General features: G+C 40.6%; 1 protein-coding gene across 2 annotated transcripts in view; it reads right to left on the reverse strand.

Annotated features, from left to right (window-relative positions):
* The window catches only part of RUFY1 (RUN and FYVE domain containing 1), a 66,281-nt gene that overhangs the window by 13,181 nt on the left and 39,476 nt on the right, over window positions 1–13,624 (reverse strand). For both annotated transcript variants that reach the window (XM_061421298.1, XM_061421299.1), the window contains exons 10-12: window positions 13,460–13,576; window positions 12,901–13,068; window positions 973–1,070 (exon numbers count right to left, since the gene is read on the reverse strand). In XM_061421298.1, the coding sequence (XP_061277282.1) occupies window positions 973–1,070; window positions 12,901–13,068; window positions 13,460–13,576 (383 nt within the window). The remainder of the gene's footprint in view (window positions 1–972; window positions 1,071–12,900; window positions 13,069–13,459; window positions 13,577–13,624) is intronic.

Below are 13,624 nucleotides of genomic sequence, written 5' to 3' on the forward strand. Positions count from 1 at the left end.
ATCCAACAGATTTCTTGACTACCTTTTTGTGTGCTTATTTGCCCTCCATATGTCCTATTTGATGCAGGGTCTTTTCAAGCCTTTTGTCTGTGTTAGACTGGACTGTTCATTGAGTTTTGAGAGTTCTTTATATATTCTGGATATGAGTCCTTTGTCAGATATGGGATTTTTATTCTCTTAGCTGTGTCTTCCACTGAACAAAAGTTTTAAATTTTGAGGAAGTCCAATTTATCAAGTTTTTCTCTTATGAACAGAGCTTTTATGTCACATCTAAGAATTCTTTGTCTAACCCAAGGCCACAAAGATTTTTCTCTTATGTTTTCTTCTAAAAGTTTTTAGTTTTAAGTTTTACATGTAGATTCATGATTCATTTTAATTTTTATATAAAGGTATGGTCTAAATTGAGGTTCATTTTTTGGCTTATGGATACCCAATTGTTTCCAAAACCATGTATTGAAAAAAACCTATCCTTTCTCCATTGAAATGGCTTTGTACCTTTGTTAAAAAAAAAACAGTCACCTATATTTGTATGAGTCTATTTTTTTTTTTAACTGTATTCTGATCCCTTACTGACCTGCTATTTATTTATTTAACTTTTATTTTTTGGTCATGCTGTGCAGCACGCAGGATCTTAGTTCCCTGACCAGGGATCAAACCTCTGCCCCTTGCAACGGAAGTGCAGAGTCTTATCCACTGGACTGCCAGGGAAGTCCCTGACCTGATTTAAATGTGAGCTCAGTGGATAGTTCTGACTCCCTGAGATGTCAAAGTGATATAGTAGCCCAAAAGTTGAATAACTGAATACACGCTTAGGCAAAACTAGGGAATCCAGTCCCCTTTCCGGGCAAGACTAAAGACCTGAAGGAAAGTCATTCCAACTTGTCTATACTTTTGAGAGAGACTCTGAGTAAGTCTGCAGGCCCAGACAATGCCTAGTACCTTCTAGGGAATATCTGCCAGGAGGAAGTTTACCTTTCTTCCACTTGTTTCATGCTGGACATGACTTGATTGGCTTTTTCTTCAAAAGATGTAATGACTTCATTCTTCTGTTGTAAACTGCTCTCGGCATTCTATAAAAGCAAGGAAAGAGGTCATTTTCTGCTTCTGTCTCACCCCCCTGCCTGTTCTGGATTACAAGAGGGTTCAACTGTTCTCTTTGTACTTTTTAAATAATACTTTCAAGAGTGTTTCATTAATTGCGGCTCTTCACTACAGCCCTGGAAGACAAACTAGGTCAACGCTCCCAGTGTCATCAACATAAAGAAAGGCAGAGGGGGAATTTCCTAGTAGTCCAGCGGTTAGGACTTGGCGTTTTCACTGCTGTGGCCTGGGTTCAGTCCCTAATTAGGGAATTAAGATCCTGCAACCTCGCAGAGCGGTGGAAAAAAGGCAGAGAGGGAGGTAATGAAGCTCTGTGTTTGAACAGGCCAAGTCCCTTTTTGAAAAGGAACTTCAGAGTCAGATCTGACTCAACATTGCTGAGCCTTCTCATATGCCAGGCACCTCCATGAGTTTACGTGAGTCTTGCAGGGTTCTCATGGCGGGCATTGTGAGCCCCCACTTCAATGAGCCTGGTGGGCTGCTGTCTATGGGGTCGCACAGAGTCAGACACGACTGAAGCGACTTGGCAGCAACTTCTCTGAGCAAGAGACGGAGGCTCAGAAGGAGAAAGCAGCTGGGTAAAGGTTACAGCACATATGCGGTGCAGCTGGGTTCGTACCCCCACCCATGTGACTTTCTCAACCCAAGCTTTCAACTGTGGCAGATGCTGAGTGACCAGGAGGCAGCAAAAAAACAAAACCAAACAAAACAACCAAACATGTTTCTGTGTGTCTACAAGAGACACTCTTAAATACAAGGCAACAGAAAGACTGAAGACAGAAAGAAGTACTGATACATTCCTAGGAATACATAGACTGTATTTTCTGGCTTTAACGTAATAATACTAGATGTAAGCAACTAAAGAATAGCTGAACACCTCACATCTGGAAATGGAGTAGAATATTACTAAAGTACATTGAGCTAAAAAAATCAGAAAAGAAATTATGAAATACTTAGAGCTGAAAGACATTGAAAACACTGCAGTATTTCATTACTGAAGATGCATCCTAATTTTATATACCACTAAGAAAGGAAAAGACTGCTACTTGAAACATGTCATGACACTGACTATAAGACGTGTCTTAATTTCAGAGATGATAGATAAGAAAAATATGATTTTTATTGGGTTGGCCAATAAGGTACTTTGGTTTTTAGGTAAGAAATAAAAGACATATTTTTCATTTTCAACAAGAACTTTATTGAACAACATGCTATTTTGTTCCACTACCTCCTGCCATTTTCCAGGCAACTTCATATTCCATCTTCCCCAAACTTTTTATCTTTTTGAGCAAAGAAGTGTTGCAGGTGCCTTTTACATTCTTCCAAGTAACTGAATTTTTTTCCATGAAGAGAATTTTGTAAAGATTTAAATAAATGGAAATCTGAAGGTGCAGTGTCTGGTGAATACAGTGCACGAATCAGAACTTCGCAGCCAGGGACTTCCCTGATGATCCAGGGGCTGAGAGCCCACTGCAGGGGGCCCAGGTTCGATCCCTGGTCAGGGAACTAGATCCCACACGCTGCAACTAAAGATCCTGCATGCCACAATTAAGACTTGGCACAGCCAAATGAATAAATAAAACCAAACAAAACCCTATCTTTTTTTTTTTTTTTTAAAGAAGAACTTCCCAGCCAAGCTGTAACAGTTTTTGTCTGGTCATCAAAGAAACATGTGGTCTTGTGTTATCCTGATGGAAGACTATGCGTTTTCTGTTGACTAATTCTGGACAGTTTTCATCAACAGCTGCATTCAGTTGGTCTAATTGGGAGCAGTATTTATTAGAATTAATTGTTTGGTTTTTCTGGAAGGAGCTCATAATAGAGGACTCCCTTCTAATCCCACCATATATATAACATCACCTTCTTTGGATGAAGACCTGCCTTTGGCGAGGTTGGTGGTAGTTCATTTTGCTCACCCCATGATCTCTTCTATTCTATATTATTGTACAGTATCCACTTTTCATTGCCCTTCACGATTTGTTTTTAAAAAGGAATGTTTTTATTACGTTTCAGAAGAGAACGACATGTGGAAATATGGTCAAGAAGGTTTATTTCGCTTATGTGGAACCCAAGCCATTAAAATGATTAACATAACCAAGGGGGTGCAAATAATTTTCAACACTTAATTTGGATATTTTGAGTATGTCAGCTATCTCTCATGTAATTTAACACTGATTATTGTCAATTGATGTCTTGATTTAACCTCTATTGACTTCAACAGGTCCATCTGACTGGGGAGCATCATCCAGCAAGAAATCTCCAACAGGAAACTTCACAAACCACTTCTGACACAATTGACCAGCACTTTCTCCACACACTGTACACATACATTTTTTTTTGCATTTCAGTTGCATTTTTACCTTCCTTGAAATAATAAATAACAATGTGCCAAAAATGCTGCTTTTTTCCTTCCATCTTCAATATTAAAATAGCTTTACAGAAATTCACCAATTTTGCTGTTTTTTGAAAATGCAGGCTGATATGACAACTGTCATGATACAATCTAACAAAACTATTTTGAATGAAGTTAAAGACTAAATGTTGCGAGAGATATGTTATGGAAAAAACCAAACAGACCTTTTGGCCAACCCAATCAATGAAATACTTTTCTCAAGATGTGAGTGCCATAGCTAAAGCAGTGAAGTGAAGTGAAGTCGCTGAGTCATGTCCAACTCTTTGTGATCCCATGGACTGTAGCCCACCAGGCTCCTCTGTCCATGGGATTTACCAGGCAAGAATATTAGAGTGGGTTGCCATTTCCTTCTCCAGGGGATCTTCCCGATCCAGGGATCAAACCCAGGTCTCCCGCACTACAGGCAGACTCTTTGCCATCTGAGCCACTGGGGAAGCCTAGCTAAAACAGTACTTGTGGGCAATTTTAAACTTTAAATAAAATATTTAATGAAATTAAAAAAAATAAAACAGATGAGCTAAGTACGCATTTCAGAAGCTGAAAATGAGCCACAGAGTAAACCCTAAGAAATAAGAAAGAATATAATAAAAGTGAAGGTAGAGATCAATGAAATAAGAAACAATAATTTTACACAATAAGGAATATTAGAAAACAAGCCAGTTCTTTGAAAAGATTATTAGAACAGACACAGTTCTGGCAAGATTAGATAAGGAAGAAAGACAGAGAATGCAATAAGAAAACACTGAAAGAGATCTAAAAATTCTGCAAAAGAATATTATAAACAATTATGAGCTAGAACACTTGAAAACCTAAATAAAACAAGACACATTTTGGGAAAAAGTATAAAATATACCAAAATTGGTCTGAGAAGAAATGGAAAATACGAATAAACCAGTAAGCATTCAATAAATTGAAATGGCAGTCATAGTCTTCTTAAGCCAAAAAGCCCAGCCCAGATGAATGGGATTCTCATAACATGGATGGGATTCTCAAAACTTTTGAAGAATAAATACTTGCTATCTTATAAGAGTTATTTCTAAGAAAGAGAACAGGAAACCTTATTTTACAGTATCAGTCCAACCATGATTTTGAAGCCAAATAAGGTTAGTAATAGGAAAGAAAGTTAGAGGTCTGTCTCATGTATAAACATACACATTAGCTACATATTTAAATATATCACAATCAGGTAGGAATCCAGGAACGTTAATCTATAAATTGCCACATAAATAAGGGAGAAAAAGAACTGTTCTATCACAATAGATAAAATGCAAAAAAGCCTAAAACATTTAATATTTATTTATGAGAAAAATCTCTGAGCAAACAAGAAATAAAGAACAACTTCATGGACTTCTCTGGGGGTCCAGTGGTTAAGAATCTGCCTGAAAATGCAGGAGACATGGGTTCCATCCCTGATCACGGAAAATCGCTCATGCCATGAGCAACTAAACCCGAGCACCACAACTGCTGAGCCTGTGCTCTAGAGCCCACACACTGCAGCTACTGAAGCCCACAAGCCCCGTGCTCCACGACGAGAAGCCACTGCAGTGAGAAGCCTGTGTGGGACAATCAGAGCAGCCTCTGCTCCATGCAGCGAGAGGGAGCCCATGCACAGAACGTAAATAAATAAATTAAAAAAAAAAAGAACTTCTTTAATTCAGTAAAGATTATACACCAACCATCTAGTAAGCATTATTCTTGATGGGGAAATCTTTTTTAAAAATAATTTTATTTATTTATTTTTGGCTGTGCTCAGTCTTTGTTGCTGTGTGGGTTTTCCTCTAGTTGCAGGGAACAGGGGCTACTCTCTAGCTGCGGAGCACAGGCTCTAGAGTGTGTGGACTTCAGTAGCTGTGGCTCCCAGGCTCTAGTGCACAGGCTTAATAGTTGTGGCACGCGGGCTTAGTTGCTCCAAGGCATGTGGGATATTTCCCAATCAGGGATGGAACGTGTGTTTCCTGCATTGGCAGGCGGATTCCTTACCACTGAGCCACCAGGGAAGGCCTGATGGAGAAAATTTTGCATGCATTACTTTTAAGATCAGAATCACAAGTCTGCTCACTATTTCCATTCCTGTTTAATGTAGTCATGGAGGCCAGTGCTAAAAGAAACAAAAAATAATGGGCACAAGACTTGAGAGTGAAGAGACTAAACTGTCTTTATTTGCCTACAATATGATTAATTACAACCAACAAGATCAACAGACAAACTATCAGAACCAGGTGGTGGGCAAGGTTGTCAAATGCAAGATCAACCTATAAAGCACAAAAGCACTTCTCTATATTAGTAAGACCTCACTAGAAGACGCGGCCAAAATAAGGAAACAACCACGCTACCATCAAGAACTAGACAGAATCGAGGGGCTCACCTGGAGAAAATGCAACTCTTATGGAATAAAAAGGACAAAAGGAGAGTAAGCTTTGAATTCAATGTAATTCCCACTTAGGAAATTCAGCTGGAGTTTTAAAAAAGGAAGTTTATATCTTATTCTAAAATATTTATCAAGAATCAGACTACACTCAAAGTTACAGTAACCAAAGCAGCATGATGCTGGCACAAAACCAGACAGAGACCAATGGAACAGGAGAGAAAGCCCAGAAATAAACCCATGCGCTTACGGTCAATTAACTTACAGCAAAGGAGGCAAGAAAATGGAGAAAGAACTGTCTCTTCAACAAGCGGTGCTGGGAAAGTGCATAGCTACATGTAAAAGAATGAAAATAGAACATTTTCTGACACTATATACAAAGAAAAACTCAAAATGGATTAAAGATCAAGGTATAACACTGGAAAACATAGGCAGAACACTGACATAAATTGCAGCGTTTTTTGGATCCATCTCTTAGAGAAATGGAAACAAAAGTGAAAATGAACAAATGTGACCTAATTAAACTTATACGCTTTTGCACAGCAAAGGAAACCATACACAAAATGAAAAGACAACCTATGGAATGAGAGAAAATATTTGCTAATGATGTGATCAACAGAGGGATTTTGAAAATATACCAACAGCCAGCTTTACAGTTGCTGTTCAGTCCCTAAGTTGTGGCCGACTTTGTGACCCCATGGACTGCAGCATGCCAGGCTTCTCTGTCCTTCACTGTCTCCTGGAGTTTGCTCAGATTCACGTCCATTGAGTCAGTGATGCTATTTAACCATCTCTTTCTCTGCTGCCCCCTTCTCTTTTTGCCTTCAATCTTTCCCAGCATCAGGATCTTTTCCAATGAGTTGGCTCTCCACATCAGGTGGCCAAAGTACTGGAGCTTCAGCTTCAACATTTATGTTTCCTCTTTGTGGCTTGCCTGTTCATATTTTTTGTCCCTTTTCTTTTGGATTTCCTATCTTTCCCTTGTTGATGAGCAGTAATTCCATGTATAGTCTAAATATTAGTCTTTTACTGGTCTACAGATTGTAAGTATCTTCTCCTAGTCATCTACTATCCTTAAGTCCCTAGTTTTGACATAGTCTAACGTGTTGATTTTTCACATATGGTTTGCACTTTGGAGGTTTTGTTTTAGAAACATTCTCATGCTTAGGTGACAAAGATATTCAACACTAGTTTACTCAACCTTTCACATTAAGGTTTGTAATGTATCAAGAGTTAACTTTTGTATATGGCATTACCTAGGGATCCAGTCTTCTTCCAATGAATAGTCAGGGTTGATTTCCTTTAGGATTCACTGGTTTGATCTCCTTGCAGTCCAAGGGACTCTCAAGAGTCTTCCCTAGCATTGCAGTTTGAAAGCATCAATTCTTTGGCACTCAGTCTTCTTTATGGTCCAACTATCACATCTGTACATAACTACTGGAAAACCAGAGCTTTGACTATTTGGACTTTTGTCGGCAAAGTGATGTCTTTGCTTTTTAATATGCTGTCTAGATTTGTCACAGTTTTCAAGAAGAAAGCATCTTTTTAATTTCATGGCTGCAGTCACTATCTGTGGTGATTTTGGAGCCCAACAAAAACTCTGTCACTGTTTCCACTGTTTTCCCACTTATTTGTCCTGAAGTGATGGGCCTGGATGCCATGATCTTTGTTTTTTGAATGCTGAGTTCTTTTAAAAAAAATTAACTTATTTAAGGAGGCTAATTACAATATTGTGGTGGCTTTTGCCATACATCGACATGAATGAGCCACAGGAAAGGGGGCTCGGGATGGGGGCAACACATGTGCACCTGTGGCTGAATGTTGAGTTTTAAGCCAGCTTTTTCACTCTCCTCTTTCACTTTTATCAAGAGGCTCTTTAGTTCCTCTTCATTTTCTGCATTAGAGTGGTATCATCTGCATATCTGAGGCTGTTGATATTTCTCGTGGAAATCTTGACTCCAGCTTGTGATTCATCCAGCCCAGCATTTTCCAAGATGTACTCTGCAAAGAAGTTAAATAAACAGAGTGACAATACCCAGCCTTGTTGTACTCCTTTCCCAATTTGGAACCAGTTATTCCACGTCAGGTTCTAACTGTGGCTTCTTGACCTGCATACAGATTTCTCAGGAGGCATGTAAAGTATTCTGCTATTCCCAGCTCTTTAAGAATTTCCCAGTCTGTTGTGATCTACAAAGTCAAAGTCTTTTGAGTAGTCAATAAAGCAGAATTAGATGTTTTTCTGGAATTTCCTTGCTTTCTCTGTGATCCAATGAATGTTGGTAATTTGATCTTTGGTTCCTCTGTCTTTTCTAAACCTGGCTTGTACATATAGAAGTTCTCGATTCACGTACTGCTGAAGCTTAGCTTCATGGATTTTGAGCATAACCTTACTAGCTTGCAAAATGAGCACAACTGACTGGTAGTTTGAACATTCTTTGGCATTGCCCTTCTCTGGGATTGGAATGAAAACTGACCTTTTCTAGTCTTGTGGCCAATGTTGACATATTGAGTACAACACTTTTACAGCATCATCTTTTAAGATTTTAAATAGCTCAGCTGGAATTCCACCACCTCCACTAGCTTTGTTTGTAGTGCTAAGGCCCACTTGACTTCATATTCCAGGGTGTCTGGCTTGAGGTTAGTGACCATACCATCATGGTTATCGTGGTCATGAAGATCTTTTTTTGTATAGTTCTTCTGTGTATTCTTGCCACCTCTTCTTAACCTCTTTTGGCTCTGTTAGGTCCTTACTGTTTCTGTCCTTTATCGTGCCTATCCTTGCATGAAATATTCCCTTGATATTTCCAATTTTCTTGAAGTGTTCTTTAATCTTTCCCATTCTGTTGTTTTCCTCTACTTTGCATTGTTTATTGAAGAAAGCCTTCTTATCTCTTCTTGATTCATAAAAAACTTACATAGCTTAATATCAAAAAACCAAACAACCCAATCGAAAAATGGGCAGAAGACCTAATTAGACACTTCTCTGAAAGACATACAGATGGCCAACAGGCACATGAAAAAATGCTCAACATGCCTAATTACAGAGAAATGCAAATAAAAACTACAGTGAAGTATTACCTCACACCAGTCAAAATGGTCATCATCAAAAAGTCTACAAATAATAAACGCTGGAGAGGGTGTGGAGAAAAGGGAACCACCTGCACTGTTGCTGGGAATGTAAATTAGTACAGACGCTGGAAAACAATATGGAGATTCCTTAAAAAACTAAAAATAGAGTTAACATCAGTTCATTTCGCCAGCCATCTCATCCTCTGTCATCCCCTTCTCCTCTTCCCCCAATCCCTCCCAGCATCAGAGTCTTTTCCAATGAGTCAACATGATGCTGGGAGGGATTGTGGGCAGGAGGAAAAGGGGATGACAGAGGATGAGATGGCTGGATGGCATCACCGACTCGATGAACCTGAGTTTGAGTGAACTCCGGGAGCTGGTGATGGACAGGGAGGCCTGGCGTGTTGTGATTCATGGGGTCGCACAGAGTCGGACACGACTGAGCGGCTGAACTGAAATGAACTGATGTTAACTCTATTTTTAGTTTTTTAAGGAATCTCCATATTGTTTTCCAGCGTCTGTACCAATTACCATAAGATCTAGCAATTCCATTCCTGGGCATACATCTAGAAAAGATGAATGATCTAATTCAAAAAGATATATATTCATTGCAGCACTATTTACAATAGCCATGGCGTGGAAGCAAACAAAATATCGACAGATGAATGGATAAAGAAGATATGGTGTGTGTGTGTATATATATATATAGTGCATACAGACACACATACAATGGAATATCGCTGTTGTTTAGCTGCTAAGTCGTGTCTGACTCTCTTGCATCCCCATGGACTGCAGCCCGCCAAGCTCCTCTGTCCATGGGACTTCCCAGGCAAGAATACTGGAGTGGGTAGCCATTTCCTTCTCCAGGGATCTTCCTGACCCAGGCATCAGACCTGAGTCTCCTGCATTGGCAGGTGGATTCTTTACCACTAAGTCACCAGGGAAGCCCTACAGAGCCATAAAAAGAAAGAAATAATGCCATCTGTAGGAATATGGATGGACCTGGAAATTATCACTGTAAGTGAAGTAAGTCAGCCAAAGACAAATATCATACCACTTATATGAGGAATCTAAAAAAAATGATACAAATGAACTTATTTACAACAGAGAAACAGAGTCAGACTTGGAGAAAAAACTTATGGTTACCAAAGGGGAAAGGGGTAGGGAGGGATACATTAGAAATTGGTTAACAGATATATATCACTATATATAAAATAGATCAAGACCTACTGTATAGCACAGGGAACTATATTCAATAATTTATAATAACCTATAATAGAAAAGAATCTGAAAAAGAGTCATTTTACACTGGAAACTAACACAACATTGTGAATTAACTATCCTTCAATTTAAAAGAAGATAAAAAAGAACAAACATTTATAAATAGATGTCAATCGGAAAATGAAGAGAGAAAACGGGGAAACATGGGCAGGCTTGACCAACATTATGGACTGAGTCACATCCCTCCCAAACCTGTTATGTTGAAGTCCTAACCCCCAGTATGACTCAGGATCTCATTTGGAAGCAGGGTCACTAACTGCAGACATAATTAATTAAGATGAAGTCACAGTGGAGTTGGGTGGGCTCCCAATACAATACGACTGGTGTCCTTATACAAAGGGGAGATGTGGACAGAGGCATGCACACACAGGGAAAATGCTGTGTGAAGATGAAGGCAGAGATGGGGTGGTAACTCCTTCAAGTGGGAACCCCCAAAATTGACAGCAACCACCAGAAGCCAGGACAGATGGCTGGGACTGACGTTTTCACAACCCTCAGAGGAAACCACCCCTGCCAATACCTGACGCTGAAACTCCTGGCCTCCAGCACTGTGAGGTGGCAGATTCTTGTTAAGCCGCTCAGTTTGTGGTGTTCTATCACAGCAGCGAGAGCAAACTAACAGAACCAACCAGACGTTAAAGCCTACTGCAAAACTATGGCAATGAAAATAAACAAACCGTCAAGCCGAACAGAGACCTCAGAGACAGTTCCATTCATTTACATAGGAACTTGACACATGATGAAGGCGGCACCACACGCCAGTAAGTGAACTTGAAGCAGTTTACTATATGGACAAAAAGAACACTGGATCCCTGGGTAATGCCATGTACCAAGGCTAACTCTTGATAACAGTACAAACCTAACATGAAAGGTTGAGACAACTAGTGTGGACTATCTTTGACACCTAGGCACGAGAAAGTTTCTAATACAAAACCTCCAAAGTACAAAGGGGAGAAGGCAATGGCACCCCACTCCAGTACTCTTGCCTGGAAAAATCCCATGGGTGGAGGAGCCTGGTGGGCTATAGTCCATGGGGTCCCTGGGAGTCAGACACAACTGAGCGACTTCACTTTCACTTTTCACTTTTATGCATTGGAGAAGGAAATGGCAACCCACTCCAGTGCTCTTGCCTGGAGAATCCCAGGGACGGGGAGCCTGGTGGGCTGCTGTCTATGGGGTCGCACAGAGTCGGACATGACTGAAGCGACTTAGCAGCAGCAAAGTGCAAAGAAAGAAAGTGAAAGTGAAAGTCGCTCAGTCGTGTCTGACTCTTTGCGACTGCGTGGACTATACAGTCCATGGAATTCTCCAGGCCAGAATACTGGAGTGGGTAGCCGTTCCCTTCTCCAGGGGATCTTCCCAACCCAGGTCTCCTGCATTTCAGGCAGATTCTTTACCAGCTGAGCCACAGGGAAGCCCAAGAATACTGAAGTGGATAGCCTATCCCTTCTCCAGGGGATCTTCCAGACCCAGGAATAGAACCAGGGTCTCCTGCATTGCAGGCGGATTCTTTACCAACTAAGCTATCAGGGAAGCCCCCAAAGTGCTAACCATATGTGAAAAATCAACACATTAGACTACATCAAAACTAGGGACTTAAGGATAGTAGATGACTAGGAGAAGATACTTACAATCTGTAGACCAGTAAAGGACTAATATTTACACTATACATTACTACTCATCAACAAGGAAAACAGAAAACCCAAAAGAAATAAAGGACAAAAAATATGAACAGGTAAGCCACAGAGAGGAAACATAAATGGCTAACTGCCATGTGAAAGGATGCTCAAGCTCACTAGACTGAGAAATGAATATTAAAACAATTGTACACTCACAATACAGGTAACCGCATGACACAGCTGGAGGGAGTGTATGTTGGTGCAGCCCTTCTGGAAAGCTGTGTGGCTGGACTTGTGCAAACCAAGAACACAAAGGAAGAAAGAAGCGTCTGGCTGGGAGGACACTACGATTATGTCTGCCAGAGAGATTCTCCCAGGTTGCAAAGGGAGATGGGTACACTGCTTGCCAGGGTGTGGCTTGTGCTAGCATAGTGAAGGAAAATCATTTGTCCATCACTGGGCAGGAAAGTGCAGTGGGTACACACACTGGGAAGCTAAACTGTGTTAAGAAGCCAACAGCAGACAAGTACGCAGATAAATGTCACGCCGAGGCAGAAAAAGGAACAAGAGAGCCACAGCAAAATACCACTGATGGAAACTAAAATTTGTATCTCAAAACGATACACGTTTTAGAGTGATAAATACAAATGAAAAGATTAACGCTTTCGAATGTTGAGCTACAGGAAAGAGGATGGGAGTGGGGTGGGGGTAAAAGGAAATAAGAAAACAGGAGGGATGTTTCTTTATAATTCTCCAACCAGGGATACAAGTGTTGACTCAGCCTTCGGCATCTGAAGCCCAGAGGGAGAAAGAGGGTGAAGCCAGAATTCCAGCAGCACTAGAGGGACGTGGGGGTGGTCCTTCCCTGGGGAATCCAGCTATGCTGTGCTGACTCTGCAGACAGGGGTCTGGCGATGCCAAAGCAGATATCATGAGCCTTGCGAGTTATGGCCAACATTAAGTCAAACTGTCACTTGCCCAAACTTGGAAGACGGAATCCATGCCCACTGTGTCGGGGCTTTGTGTGATGTGGACACAAAGCCAATTCCCACCTGGACTTTGTGAAACATCTGTAAGTTAATGGCTTTGACTTCCTCCAGCTGCTGGCGCAGGGCGACTAGAGTGTCCTGCTTTTCATGGGTGTCCTTTTCTAGTAGCTTCATTGCAATTTCCATTTCGGTTTTCATTCCAATTTGTAACTCCAGTTCTTTTTCTAGTTCCTTAAAGGATATGAATAAGGAGAATATTATTAAAGTAGATCCGAGAAATGAACTTAACTGATACTGTATTTGGGGCAGTGCTGAAAATACAAAGGTCTGAACAGGTTAGGGAGATACAGACAAGTCTGTGTGGAGCACAACTAGATTTAATTTTACCCCTTTTCTCATTTTACAGTGAACACTGGCTCAGCATCAAGTCAACAGAAAGTAGGTAGGTGGCAATGAGGAACACTCCAGGAATTTTTTTTTAACACGTTAAAAGCCTTATTCCCATAAAACTAATTCATTTTAAAGAAGGCTGAAGCATGTGTCTGCAAAGTGCTGATAGAAGTTAGCTTACAGGGAATGAAGTGGGAAATCTTTCTGACGACTCTCAGGCCCACACACTCACCAGACGGGCTTTCCTCTCCTCCTTCAGCTGCTTCCACACATCATTGTACATTTCATCCAGACCTTGCCGAGTCTGCTTGTAAGTCTCCAGTTCAATTTTTGTATCTTGTTTTGTTATCTGTGATCAAACAAGAGCACCAGGTTTGCTTACAGAAACAAGCTAACT

Source organism: Bos javanicus, chromosome 7 (assembly GCF_032452875.1).
Source record: "Bos javanicus breed banteng chromosome 7, ARS-OSU_banteng_1.0, whole genome shotgun sequence".
In the NCBI taxonomy this organism is placed as follows: Eukaryota; Metazoa; Chordata; class Mammalia; order Artiodactyla; family Bovidae; genus Bos; species Bos javanicus.